Here is a 12,930-nt window from a genome sequence, read left to right as displayed (position 1 = left end):
ATTATTCAACACAACTCAAATACTGTAGAAGTGGATATTTCCGCGGGTGCTTCATTTCGCGATCTGCAAGCATTAACCTTTCGCGGTGTTATTTTCGAGATAGATAAACCTTCAGACTTTAAGCTAAATGTACACTTTTACAGTATATTGCAGTCTCTTATCTCACATTCTGACTTTCCAATATCAAACCAAACGACATCAAAGCATGCTGTCGCAGAATTTCCAAGGACATTATACCAGGTACGTCATACACACAATATACATGTGCATGGGAGGCCGTCCTTACATAACCCTGGCTGTTAATAGGACGTTACTTTAATCAAACACACAAACACATCATACTGTTCTTTGGTTTAATAGTCTTATTAACAGCTGTGTAAATAAAATATAGCTACCCTAATATACAATGCAATGCGTGTGTGAAAGTCTGTATGTGTTGGTAGCCTGCGGTACATGCAGTACTGGGTGTTGTGTCTCCTTGTAACAGCGGGACTATTATAGTGCTATCTCACTGAAGCATGCCGCTAAAGACATTTAACAGCACACCCCACACTGTCACATTATGAAAATGAAAGAAAACAATTCAATCACTGTATGTATAATGTAATTAAAGCAAAGCGTCGATGAAAGAGAATATTTATTTATCACCTGTTTCACTGTTATGGACTCTTACATATGTATTCATAAAAAAATCATATCATGCAATAATCGTGAAGGTTTTTGGCCGTCAACACTCGGCAAGCTTCGGATTAACCTGTCGAAATATTTCACTTGGGTTGAGAAATCATGTCCATTTTACAGATGAATATCGGAATATATTAATCACCATTTAAGGAAATGCAAATTGATGTTATGACAATGTCCCTAAGAATGTATTTCTGATCTACTAGAGCATGGTGATGGAAATGTAGTTATGAGACGATTATATACAATGTGTGATTTTTCATTCAATGTATCCATCAAACATCTCTTTACATTCGAAATATCCTTATGATAGTTATGAAAAAATATATACAATAGGGATTACACTTTTGAAGAATGCTAATGCTATCGAAGGTATATTTTGTTTACAAACTAAAATAGTTTCAATAGTTCATGGCTAGTTGTGCACTGTTCAATGCCATTACTTCCTTTTCTCGAATTTCATCACAAATCCATTTGGTCTGTTTCCAGACTTCAGAATCTCTATAGGAACCTGATATAAAAGGAAATAACAAGATATATTCAATGGCATTTATAAATGTAGTTGTCTACTTTAATATTTAAAAACTTTATGTATAATTTCGTACCGTAATTTCTGGTGTATAACTCGAGGTGGTGAATAGCAAGAGGGATGCAAAAACATGGGTCTTTGATAATTGTGTAAAATATATTCAAACAATGACAGATTACTTGCTGAGTATAAGTACAATTGAAGTGTGCACTACTTGTGACACTTGAGTGAATTACAATTTAGACCAAGGTATCCTGGTTTATTTAAAAACTTACCAATAATGTATTGCTTGTTTGAAAATAGGTGTTAAATCAAGAAAATCAATTCCTTTTATTTAGAATTATTTCCGAATGAGATTACTACAGTTACTATTCACCTGCTGTTTACTTTATTTAAAAAGTCTAACAATCTAAAAAGTATAATTATATAACCCAGATGTTCTTAAACTCGAACTAAACTTTAAACCAGAAAATAATTAGATTAATATAATTTTGACAATTTGTTCTATAGGAAGTGTTGATAATGGAAATACTTACTTTCGTGTTTGGACTCTTAATTGGTCTAAAGTTCTGTAACATCCGGGCGATTGCCATTTTCATTTCCATGAATGCCAATCTTAAACCAATACAGTTCCGTGGTCCTGCTCCAAAGGGAAGGAACACATAAGGGTCCATCTTTGCCTTAGCCTCAGCTGTGAACCTTCAAGATCAATTGGTCAATTAGATATCATTTTTGCTTTTGCTTCATTGTTAAAGGCCATGTTCAGAGTCTAAATTGATCCATCTTCGTGAGATAGAATACTGACCTCTCTGGAATGAATTTCTCCGGTTCCGGCCAGAACTCCGGGTCCCTCTGTATAGCGCCTATAGGGATATTGACAGTCATACCCTTGGGTATTTTGATGTTTCCAATGACGACGTCTCGGGAAGCAACTCGGTCGACTCTACAAAATAAATTTCAAAACAAATATTCGGGGAAATGTCGAATTAACACATTATCCTACAAGTCATCCTTGGCATTTCGCCAGTTACTATCACACTGTCGTAATATCCACCAATGCCTTGACTGGATTATGTCATACTGAAAATTAAGACATTTCAGGAGAAAAACCCAAACTGGCCAATCACATGCCTGTATATAGATTTCCTTTGAAGATTACAGAGAGCAAGACCGAATAACTTCATTTAAGCAACGTCGACGATCTTTTGTGACATCATGATTACTTTGGATTTTCACTTGGATTTTTTCTTCATAGTATATGAAGTTTTAGGAAAAAAATGAATATTTTGTATCTTACATAAACCAAATCGAGAGTATTCTCGAATCCCAACACCCATTTATCATACATACAATGTCTTGATGTTATTTAATACTTAGTGTAGACCCACTGTCATGTGAAGGTTTATGTTATTTGTTATTTAATACTTAGAGTAGCCCACTGTCTGTGAAGGTTTATGTTATTTGCATTTAATACTTAGAGTAGCCCACTGTCTGTTAGGTTTATGTTATTTGTTTTAATATGAGTATGCTTTTTTATGTTATTTGTTATTTAATACTTAGAGTAGCCCACTGTCTGTGAAGTTTATGTTATCATTTAATACTTAGACACCCACGTCTGTGAAGGTTTATGTTATTTGTTATTTAATACAAGAGTCTGTGAAGGTTTATGTTATTTGTTATTTAATACTTAGAGTAGCCCACTGTCTGTGAAGGTTTATGTTATTTGTTATTTAATACTTAGAGTAGCCCACTGTCTGTGAAGGTTTATGTTATTTGTTATTTAATACTTAGAGTAGCCCACTGTCTGTGAAGGTTTATGTTAAAGTCATATCATTTGTTAACACATTTAGAATAATTGTCTTTGTCTTAAAAATCATTGGATGTTTTCATTTCAACTTTTACATATCTCAGAGGTGAAAGGGGTTAAACAAGGGAATTTTACATTTATTCTACGGAAGGAAAAGAAATTATTTATTTGGCTTCAAAACATTCACTTTACCTTGACGCGAGTGGATAAAGTCTCATTATCTCGTTGATGCACATCTCTAGGTAGGTCAGCTCGTGCACATTGTCATAATCTGGGACAGTCTGTTAAATCATAATACCGATAAGGATCAAAATATTATCATGAAGCAAACGTTATCAAAAAGAAATATATTTCCAATAGCAATGTCTTCAAAACTTGAAACGTCATTATTTCATTTAGATTTGTAAAAGATGGTTTCACGTATGCTTCCATTTAGGTATTGGTTATGGCATTTCTGGTATTTTAATTCATGCTAGATTCACTTCAAAACCGAAAATTTTGTCTTTACTTAAATTGCTCAAAAACCCAACGTGCGACGAGTCATAGCTTACGATAACTTACACCAGTGCATAGACATTTCCATTAATTATTTTATAAATCCTTTATAATACGATCTATAATCGAAACAGTCTAATGGTATAATAATTCATGTTATTCTCAAGTCCGTATTGTGTGTAAAACTGTAACATCTTACCTCACCAAGTTTATCGTCAATCTCCTCTATGACCTTGTCACAGATTTCCGGGTAAATGACAAGATGGTACATTACAAAGGTCATGGTGCTTGCGGTCGTGTCATAGCCAGCCAGGAAAAACAATACCGCTTGTGATGCTATTTCAGAATCCGTCAGTACTGTAATAATACATGAGATCATATAATTCGTCCCGGCTACCAAACCGAAAATCTGCACAGGATGACCGCATAATAATATATAACCAGCTATAGGCATACTCGTCATTTTTATTTACTTCACCATCAACAAACATTCGAAACCGTTATCATAGAATACTTAAAATCGTTCACATATACAATTTCTTCTCGGGATCTGTAAAAGATATTTATTCAACAAATATACTACAATAATTTTCAACAACAATTTTCCATTGATCACACGTCATATAAAGATCGGCTTATTGGTGAGATAATTTGCCTGTTTTAAAGGAGTCTTAATTAAAAATTACCTGTTTTGCCTGTGGATTTCCCCTCTTTCTCTGATCCGCCTGCCTCTGCCATTATATTCATAAAGTCAGCATATACCTTTAAATCAAAAAGCATTATTACGTGAGTATTGGAGAACAATACTTCAGCTTTCATTATTATATAAAAAAAATGCACACTGATTGAGATCCTGCTGAAACTTTAATTGGGGAATGTGAATGCCTTTTAGAGAATTATAGAAGAGACGTTTATAGAATGCTCCTAAAATTTGGAATAATCTAAATTAAAACTAACGCAATGTTATAATGTCAAGAGAAGTATAAATCGCACTAAGGTATCAATTGAATCATCAATTTAATTATCATACGTCTATAGTTAGAGAAGTTGTGTGTATCGCAGGCAAAGTATAAGTCAATGAGCAGGTAGACTAGCTGTTGTGCAACATATCCCCTTTTCTGCATGACAACTTTGATTTCCTTATCTTTCCCTACGAGACATATTTTATGAAGCTGTACCCCTGGATTCGATCTTCGTTCTTCAAGAGCGTCTTTGGTCGCTTTGGTGAAGAATTTTGTGGCATCTTTTGTGAACGATAGCCCCAGAAGTCGAGGGACACGCGACAGGAATGGTAGGAACACTGAAATTATACATATATATGACTTTATTGGTGAATTGTAACGACAATTATTCTAAATAACGTATTATAGCTATACAGTATATGTGTAAAAGTAAAATAATTTTCATTCTGAGCTAAATATTGTCATTTTCTGATATAACATTCTCTGTTAATGTCACTTTTAACAATATATTAATTGTTTAATAGATCATTTTTAGCATTCTGTTGTGTGCTTAAAAGGACGTCAATCGGTGTCTCTAATAAAAAAAATATAATTGGATAGATGTATACTCACTGCCAAACACTATCAGGAAAGCTACGGATTTGGAATCGCGAAATGCAAATGCATGCTTAAGGAACGGGTCATCTGGATTTTTCTGTGTATCCAATTGTAGTCCGAAACCTGTGCTTGCGATGACGTCCAGAGTAAAGGCAGACAGTAATCTGTATGAAAGAAATCCGGACGCATTATAGAATACATTTTGTAGAAAACAAATTGTCATGATTATGCCATAGTTGTGAATTTTTATCTGTTACCCTGTGATTTTTTTAAACCTTAAAGCCAGCAAGGGAACCTCAGTGCCAGCCTCCTACCAACACACACAAGCATACACATTCAACAAAATAATACTAAAGCTCACAAAAAAGATTATGAGGTGTCTATATTAGTACAATGTTTTCCGCAATATATTATTTCATTTAGTACAATGCTTTGAAGATCCTAGGAGCTATAAACTGTTTTATTGCTCTGTCTCTCACATTATTTTGATTTCTGTGTACCTACGCCTGTAACATATGTAACATTTAAACAAAAACTTATATCAATAAAGATTTTTAGATGGTGTCATCCTGGTTTTCTTTTTTCTGTCTATCAATGTTATTGTCGACGGGTATCTATCATATTGCGTTGTAGAATCACATAATATCTTATCGGTAGGTAATGTACAATAATGATCCATTAAAGCACATTTTAAATGATTATAATTAACCAATCCGATTGTAAAATATTTCCATCTTTTTCTTTATTGAGGAGACGTTAATTCGCATACTAGTACGTATCAGTTTCATTTAATGTACAATTATATCTTGAGCGATACATATCCAGTGGGAACAGTACAACAGGCAGATTAAAACCTACTTGTGGATATCAATGTCCTCGTCCGTAGCTATCTTACTTTCGATGTTTTCCGTCAGTCTATCAGCGGCTGAGTTGATCATCGGCGTCATCTGGTAACATATATACATATCATATTCAACAGGTTTAGTGATATTTACATGGCTTTCTGATGCATGCGTCAGTGAATTTGCACCATGAAATGGGCAAGAGTTCCGTTATACAAGAAGCCACAACATGAATATACCGCAGTCTCCCAAAACACACACCACGCTCTTGATACACACCGCATATATATATTTCCCGAAAGTTTATGTTTATTTCCATTTCACAATATATTAACTAATTAGCAACATTTACCAGTCGTAACTTCTTGGCACTGAAGGTCGGTGTCATGACATTCCTCACGTTTCTCCAATGGTCGTCTTTCAAGAGTGTGAGCATCTGTGACAATTCCTCATCAATGCTATTCGAAAGTATTAACTGCAAAATGAATGTCGGTACATTTAATGAATAGAAATGTATGACTTTATATAAACTGTGCTTAAACCATATCTTTGAAAGGCCCCCTGTTAACACAGTCTGTGTACAGAAAATTATTGTTTATCTCTATTTAATTAAAAATAATGATTGCTTGTCTCCCTACACAGTTTATATATAAAACTCAACAATATCGGAACGCCTTTAGATAAACAGCATCTGAATAGTTTAGCCTACCAAAACATAATGTTCCCATAGTGATGCCATATATTCATTCTCCTTACAAAAATTATAGACACTCTCACTTTACTGCACTGCGATGCGGGTGATCCACAAACGTTGTATTTTAATTACAAAATTAAAATTTAGCTTATTGCACTTTTCTTGACTTAAAGATTTACTTTATCAGCCCATGAAGTACAAATGACATTGCCAAATTTGTGACATTGTTAGTTAATCCTTAAATAAACCTTATCAGAATGTTTCTTTAGTACTCATGTAGAACAACACATGGAATCCAATTAAATGAGAATCAAGCATATTTTTGGTCGTTAATTCAAATTTCATGACAGAAACAAAAAAAAAGACAACATATTTTCCTACTCACCCGTCTGTTAACGAAGCTGTTGAAGTCTTTCACGAAAATTTCTTTCAATAAATTTGGCTCGGCAATATTCAGGACCGGGTTGCAAGTCTCATATGTCCTAAAAGGAATTATAACAAGCTCTATTTATAGTTTTTAATGTTTCTTCAGAAGTAATATTTTTGGGTTTTCCTGTAATACATTATTACAGACTATCTTTATTTCGCCTACATGTTTATTTCTTAAGTTTTTAATACTTCTTTAGCATTAATATTTTTGTTAGTTATTTTTTGTTTTGATTTTGCCAAAGTAAATCGCGAAAAGATTAAACCTCAAGTTCAATAAAGTTTTACATGTAAAGATTAAACTACCAGTAAATACTAAACTACAAATTTGATAAAGCTTTACCTCTAAAGACTAAACTACAAGTTCAATAAAGTTTAAACTGTAAAGATTAAACTACATGTTTGATAAAGTTTTACATGTAAAGATTAAACTACATGTTTGATAAAGTTTTACATGTAAAGATTAAACTACATGTTTGATAAAGTTTTACATGTAAAGATTAAACTACATGTTTGATAAAGCTTAACATGTAAAGATTAAACTACATGTTTGATAAAGTTTTACATGTAAAGATTAAACTACATGTTTGATAAAGTTTTACATGTAAAGATTAAACTACATGTTTGATAAAGTTTTACATGTAAAGATTAAACTACAAGTTTGATAAAGCTGTAAATCGCATATGAAAACGCAAAAATGAGTCCCCGCAAAATAAACTTGGTTTACTGTAATTGTTTGAACGTAAGAAGCAGATTACACACAACCTTAGCGGTGTCTATAGAAAGAATATTGAAGGCAGGTATTTTTCATATTTAACAACCATATAACATATGCCCGCAATTTTCACAGATAAATTCAGAGATAAAATATCCACTGTACTTACCCAAATATTCTACCGTATTTCTTATAAAAGATCTCGTCGGCTTTTACAATTCCCTACAAAGTTCAAATTAATACAATATACACACTTTAATTTTACAATGCATAATAATAATTTTGTGCGGATTCCTTTTTAGTGCGAGCGAACTCGCACTATTATTTTCCTTGTCGGGTGTAGAGTCTGTGTACATCCGCTATGCGCAGATTCCAACTGCGCATGCGATACCGGAAGTCAGTGTCTTATGCCGTTTTTGCCGTGATTTAGTGACACCAACTTTTCAAAAACATATTCTGAGATATACTTGTCCGCGATAATCTACTATATATTAAGAACAGTGACATTACCGTAAAAACTCTTGCATCAGTCACGATATTCTAAGCATCTGATCGATTTCGGAATTTTCCGCAACAATACTATGCAAATCAGGTTTATATAGTAATAAAAGAAAGTGACGAAACGGATAACTTTTAGTACCGGCCACATATTTGATTTCTTTTACATCATTGTAGGTCCTAGGTGTACGTTGCACCATCGCTTACTAAACCCTGTGACCACAGACCACATTTGCTGCAGTTCTAATAAATATTTCTAAAATTACACAGCCTTGCGTAAGAGAAACAGAATAGAAAAAAACACATTATAAAATATCAGTCTGAGTGTCTGAGCTCTACATCTCATGTACTCCAGAAAGGCGTCCAAGCATGACACAAGTAATTCACCACGTGCACAGAGACTGGACAGTGCTCTAGCGGACGACTATTTTGAACAGAGAAACAAGCTTATCGTACCAATATCACTATTATAATAAACACACATCTATGTAACAAAGAACACACTTAACAAAGTTCTAAGTAATTTCACATTTAAAGTTCTGATTAAGTAAAGGAAAGTATTCATTACAATACACCAACGGCGTAAACCATCTCCTTGCAATAGTCCCAAGGATAATGAGCGAAAGTGCTATGTACACTTGTTGCCGAGGATGATTTCATACTGGAAATAAGTTTGGTGAGTTTTAGTGTCATATTGACATGTTTCTAGTTTGTTTTGTTTTTTTTATACCAATGAATGAAGTTTCGCTTTTAATTGCTTTACCTTAAAAAGCAATTTCCCTAAAGTTATATGTGCCGTATTTATCATACTACAAATTACGGTACTTTCATCTCATTGGTTTTAATTTACTGTCAAAAATCATTATGTTTACATCTATAGTGAAGTGAAATGAGTACATATGGTCAGATCATGTTGCCTGCAATTTTATTACACATTTTTTCAGTCTTATAAGTAATTTTAAAGTGATTTCTACATGGATGTTTCCATCTAAATACATACTTTGCATAAAAAACAACAATTTTTCGGTACATAATTTATGTGTTGTAACTAACGTTTATAAAGCATCTGAGACCATTTCATTGATTTCATTAAACCTGATGGTTTTCAGTAGATTAATGCAGACAAAATTAGTTGTCAAAATTTTCACAGATTTTCAAAATCACCCAGCTACGGCACATATAACTTTACACAATACCAAAAAGTAGAAGACAAATCATGTGCTGTATTGGATTTCAACTTTATGAAATGTAAAATAAAATTATAATGCAAATTATCCGGAGATTTCCGTTCATTCACAAAATAAGGGGAAATAGGTTACCTCTTTAAGCAGTGTCCTTAAATTCCCCACCACAGGAAGCGGTGGTGGACCATCAATCCCCATGTGCTTAAAGGTGTTATAGCTCCATGACATGTAGCTGCACATCAAATAAAGGTTATTAAATATTTAATAGTTTTAATATTTATCATAACAGTGAAATTGCACTAAACATTAAAACTGCATATCAAATACACAAAACTGAGACTACTTGTTGAATATGACATAACAAAACGCCTATATAACATACTAATTTACGACTTTTTGTAGTTATACAAACAGATGACCACAAAGCCAAACATATACAATGCATGTACATTGAAATGAAATATAATTTTTTATTGTTCAAGTGCGACTTATAAAAGTATATTTTAATTGTTCATAAATAATGAGCCGTTTTTGATAAATTATTTGTGAAATGGATCACCTCACTGAAGGTCATAAGTACTAGTTTCTGCATTACACAGGCATACAGTGGAAAACCATCAGTCTGCCAGAAAACGTCGTGTCTGCAAAGTCTGTGAACTTTATAATCGCGCCAAAACCAGCACTGGTCCAATGAACCCTCCATATTCTCTCCTACTTGTTACAGTGCTACCTGGTCGATTATTTGACCATATACAAAGATGAACCTCCAGAAGCCAGAAGGGCTTAAATTGGGGTAATAATTACATGATTACATGATAAACCATCATATCTTTTTGTATGACATTAAACCTAACAAACAATTGATTATATTCAATATTTCCCTGATGGATGACCACCTTGACAGCGCCTCAAGTTTGACATTGAGTTGAGCATTCACGTTAGTCTTATATGTTCTATGGTCGAGACATACCACAACAATAAACAATAGATACTATGGGTACCAGTTATATGTCATCCTCAACAGTCCAGAGGTTACTATCACTGTCGTTATATCCATTCCTTGAATATTTCAGAGCAAAACTGAAGGCTTTGTGGGTGACACCCTAATACGGATGATAAAGATAATTTAGTCCTTTGATGTACATCACAACAATCTAATAACGGTATATTTTGGCTGAATGTGTGGTTTTGAAATTGGGCGTCGCTGTCTCTGTAATATTCAAAGGAAAGCAGATCTGTGATAGTCAATTTGCTTCACCTGAACTGCCTTGTGTTTTACTATTTAAATTTCCAGTGTCGGATATAACGATAAAGATTAACAAATTTTACTAGTCATAATTCAAGATGGCCACTTGAGTTTCCCGAGATACAGTGGTATTTGTCTTTCAATGTCATCGCCCTTCCGAATATTTCCGAAAAGCTTACTTAGAGACAGACAGAAGAGATTTAATATGTATTTGCACCTAAATAATAATAAAGTAATTATAGTTGGTGGTACGTACACGACGTAGGCTATCACCGTACCGACCAACAGCATCAGCCACTGTAGCCAGGTCGGGATATCCACCAATCCCAGCACCTCCATGGTTACCACTGTCTCTAGTCAATCCTACAATCATAAATCTGATCTTAGTAGTGAATGAGACAGATGTGTGATATATCACTATCATTTACTAAATACGATATCGGACTTTTACCCTATTGTTACACTATTAACAAATCTGTTTGCATGTCATTTCGTGTGGAAGGTTATGACATACTTATTTAAAACATACTGGCACAGGTCTTTCTATATATCTATATACTGCTACACAGGAGCACTACATCATTAGATCTCGAGACAAACTCGTTATATATTTAAAACCACCATGTTCGAAATATATCTATGCAAATATATCACAGACTTAGTTTTAGTCGAGTGTCTAGATATTGCTTCTGATAAAGGTCTCCAGTTTTAATGAAAGCATTTTAACTAAATAGAAAAAAAATACATGCATTTTACATAAATAACATTGGTTTCATGCATACAGCTCAATTTTCCCAATTAATTTTTGTTCAGTACATGTTTACTAAAACTCCTAGAAAGATATTTGACAATACCCGTTACCTACACAATCCATGCAAACGATATTACCTACCTCGGTATTTGTATGTTTCGCTGCCCGTAAGTGATCATCTACGTCGGACGTTATATACACGGTGCAGACGTACTAGATACTGACCTCGATCCTCTCGCACTTACCACAACACAAATATCAGGTCGGTTGAATCCTGTGTGAGTTATTCCCCTTGTCCCACAGGATTTGGGTCTCTTCCATATATGGTAATTCAGTCGACCTGACTATGTACATACTTCGTTAACACGACTGTCCACTGGTCAGCTTATTATCAGCTGTCCTTGCTGTGTTTAGTCTAGCATTGTTGGAGTACTAGTCTCGTATGTATATTGACATCTGACATTTATAACTGGGCAGTACGATTCAGCCGACATATTGCATATACAATTTAATTTACTGACAGTCTACACTCAAAATTTACTTGTGTAGAATGTACATGTACAAAATGCCAGTTTGCTCTTGATACTTTACACTCGTAAGTTACATGTGTAAAATGTGCATGTACAGAATGCCAGTTTACTTAAGCATGAACATATACATGTACAATTTGCCATTTTACTCTGGAATTCTACACAGTGATAAACTTCAACCGGAAAAAAAGATATAATCGTATAGGTGACTACAGAAAGTTGTCTTTCTAGTGGTAATTTGACAAATTACAGATACATTACCTCTAAGTTTTAAATACACTTTCACTCATAGAACTCAATGTTCTGATACTAGAAATACATGCTTAAGTAAACTGGCATTTTGTATATTTTACACATGTAACGGACGAGTGTAAAGTGTCATGAGCAAACTGGCATTTTATACCTGTACATTTTACACATGTAACGTATGAGTGTAAAGTGTCAAGAGCAAACTGGCATTTTATACCTGTACATTCTACACATGTAAGTTTGGAGTTTAGAGTGTCAGTAAAGTAAATTGTACCTGTACATTCTTCACATAAAACTTGTGAGTGTAATATGTCGGCTGATATTGGCTAAGGTTCTTCCTACTCCTCTCTTCTGTTTCTACGTCTGCGCCCTGGAACACAAAATAGTCTCTTATACCCCACCGTGAGTATTTTAGTGTCTCCCTATAATATAGATTGTGGTGATAACTAAATTGCTTTTGGAGACTGTGGACCCTGCAGGTAGGGCGTTAGAACTGTACCTGCTGCTTCTATTGCGTGACATCGTAAAAGGCGACTAAAGTTTGGATATTATCTTTTCTCCTCTTCCTAACTGGCTTTATTCTTCCTAACGTGTCCGTTGACAACACCTCACTTTTGGCCTTCTGATGAGCACTCGCCGCTGTGAGGGTGAGGTAGGCTTTGGGTTCTGTCCTCTGGCCGAGACACACCAAAGTCTATAAAAGTGGTAGTTTTTTATGCGC

General features: G+C 34.2%; 1 protein-coding gene across 2 annotated transcripts; it reads right to left on the bottom strand.

The window, feature by feature from the left end:
* Window positions 1-619: 619 nt before the first annotated feature.
* LOC138314215 (cytochrome P450 3A8-like) lies at window positions 620-11,716 on the bottom strand. 2 transcript variants are annotated; one of them, XM_069254435.1, is made up of 15 exons: window positions 11,572-11,716; window positions 10,936-11,042; window positions 9,569-9,665; window positions 7,921-7,973; window positions 6,996-7,092; window positions 6,269-6,391; window positions 5,933-6,021; window positions 5,090-5,238; window positions 4,694-4,815; window positions 4,202-4,277; window positions 3,715-3,872; window positions 3,213-3,301; window positions 2,019-2,156; window positions 1,750-1,912; window positions 620-1,195 (listed from the first exon to the last, which is right to left on the bottom strand). In XM_069254435.1, the coding sequence occupies exons 2-15, from the start codon at window positions 11,016-11,018 to the stop codon at window positions 1,124-1,126; spliced, it is 1,509 nt and encodes a 502-aa protein (XP_069110536.1). In that variant the 5' UTR covers window positions 11,019-11,042; window positions 11,572-11,716; the 3' UTR covers window positions 620-1,123. The 2 variants fall into 2 exon arrangements, with proteins under 2 accessions (XP_069110536.1, XP_069110537.1); XM_069254436.1 differs by having other exon boundaries at window positions 11,676-11,699.
* Window positions 11,717-12,930: the final 1,214 nt, after the last annotated feature.

The sequence above is a fragment of the Argopecten irradians genome, chromosome 2, assembly GCF_041381155.1.
Source record: "Argopecten irradians isolate NY chromosome 2, Ai_NY, whole genome shotgun sequence".
In the NCBI taxonomy this organism is placed as follows: Eukaryota; Metazoa; Mollusca; class Bivalvia; order Pectinida; family Pectinidae; genus Argopecten; species Argopecten irradians.
This window is presented reverse-complemented; position numbering and strand designations above follow the sequence as displayed.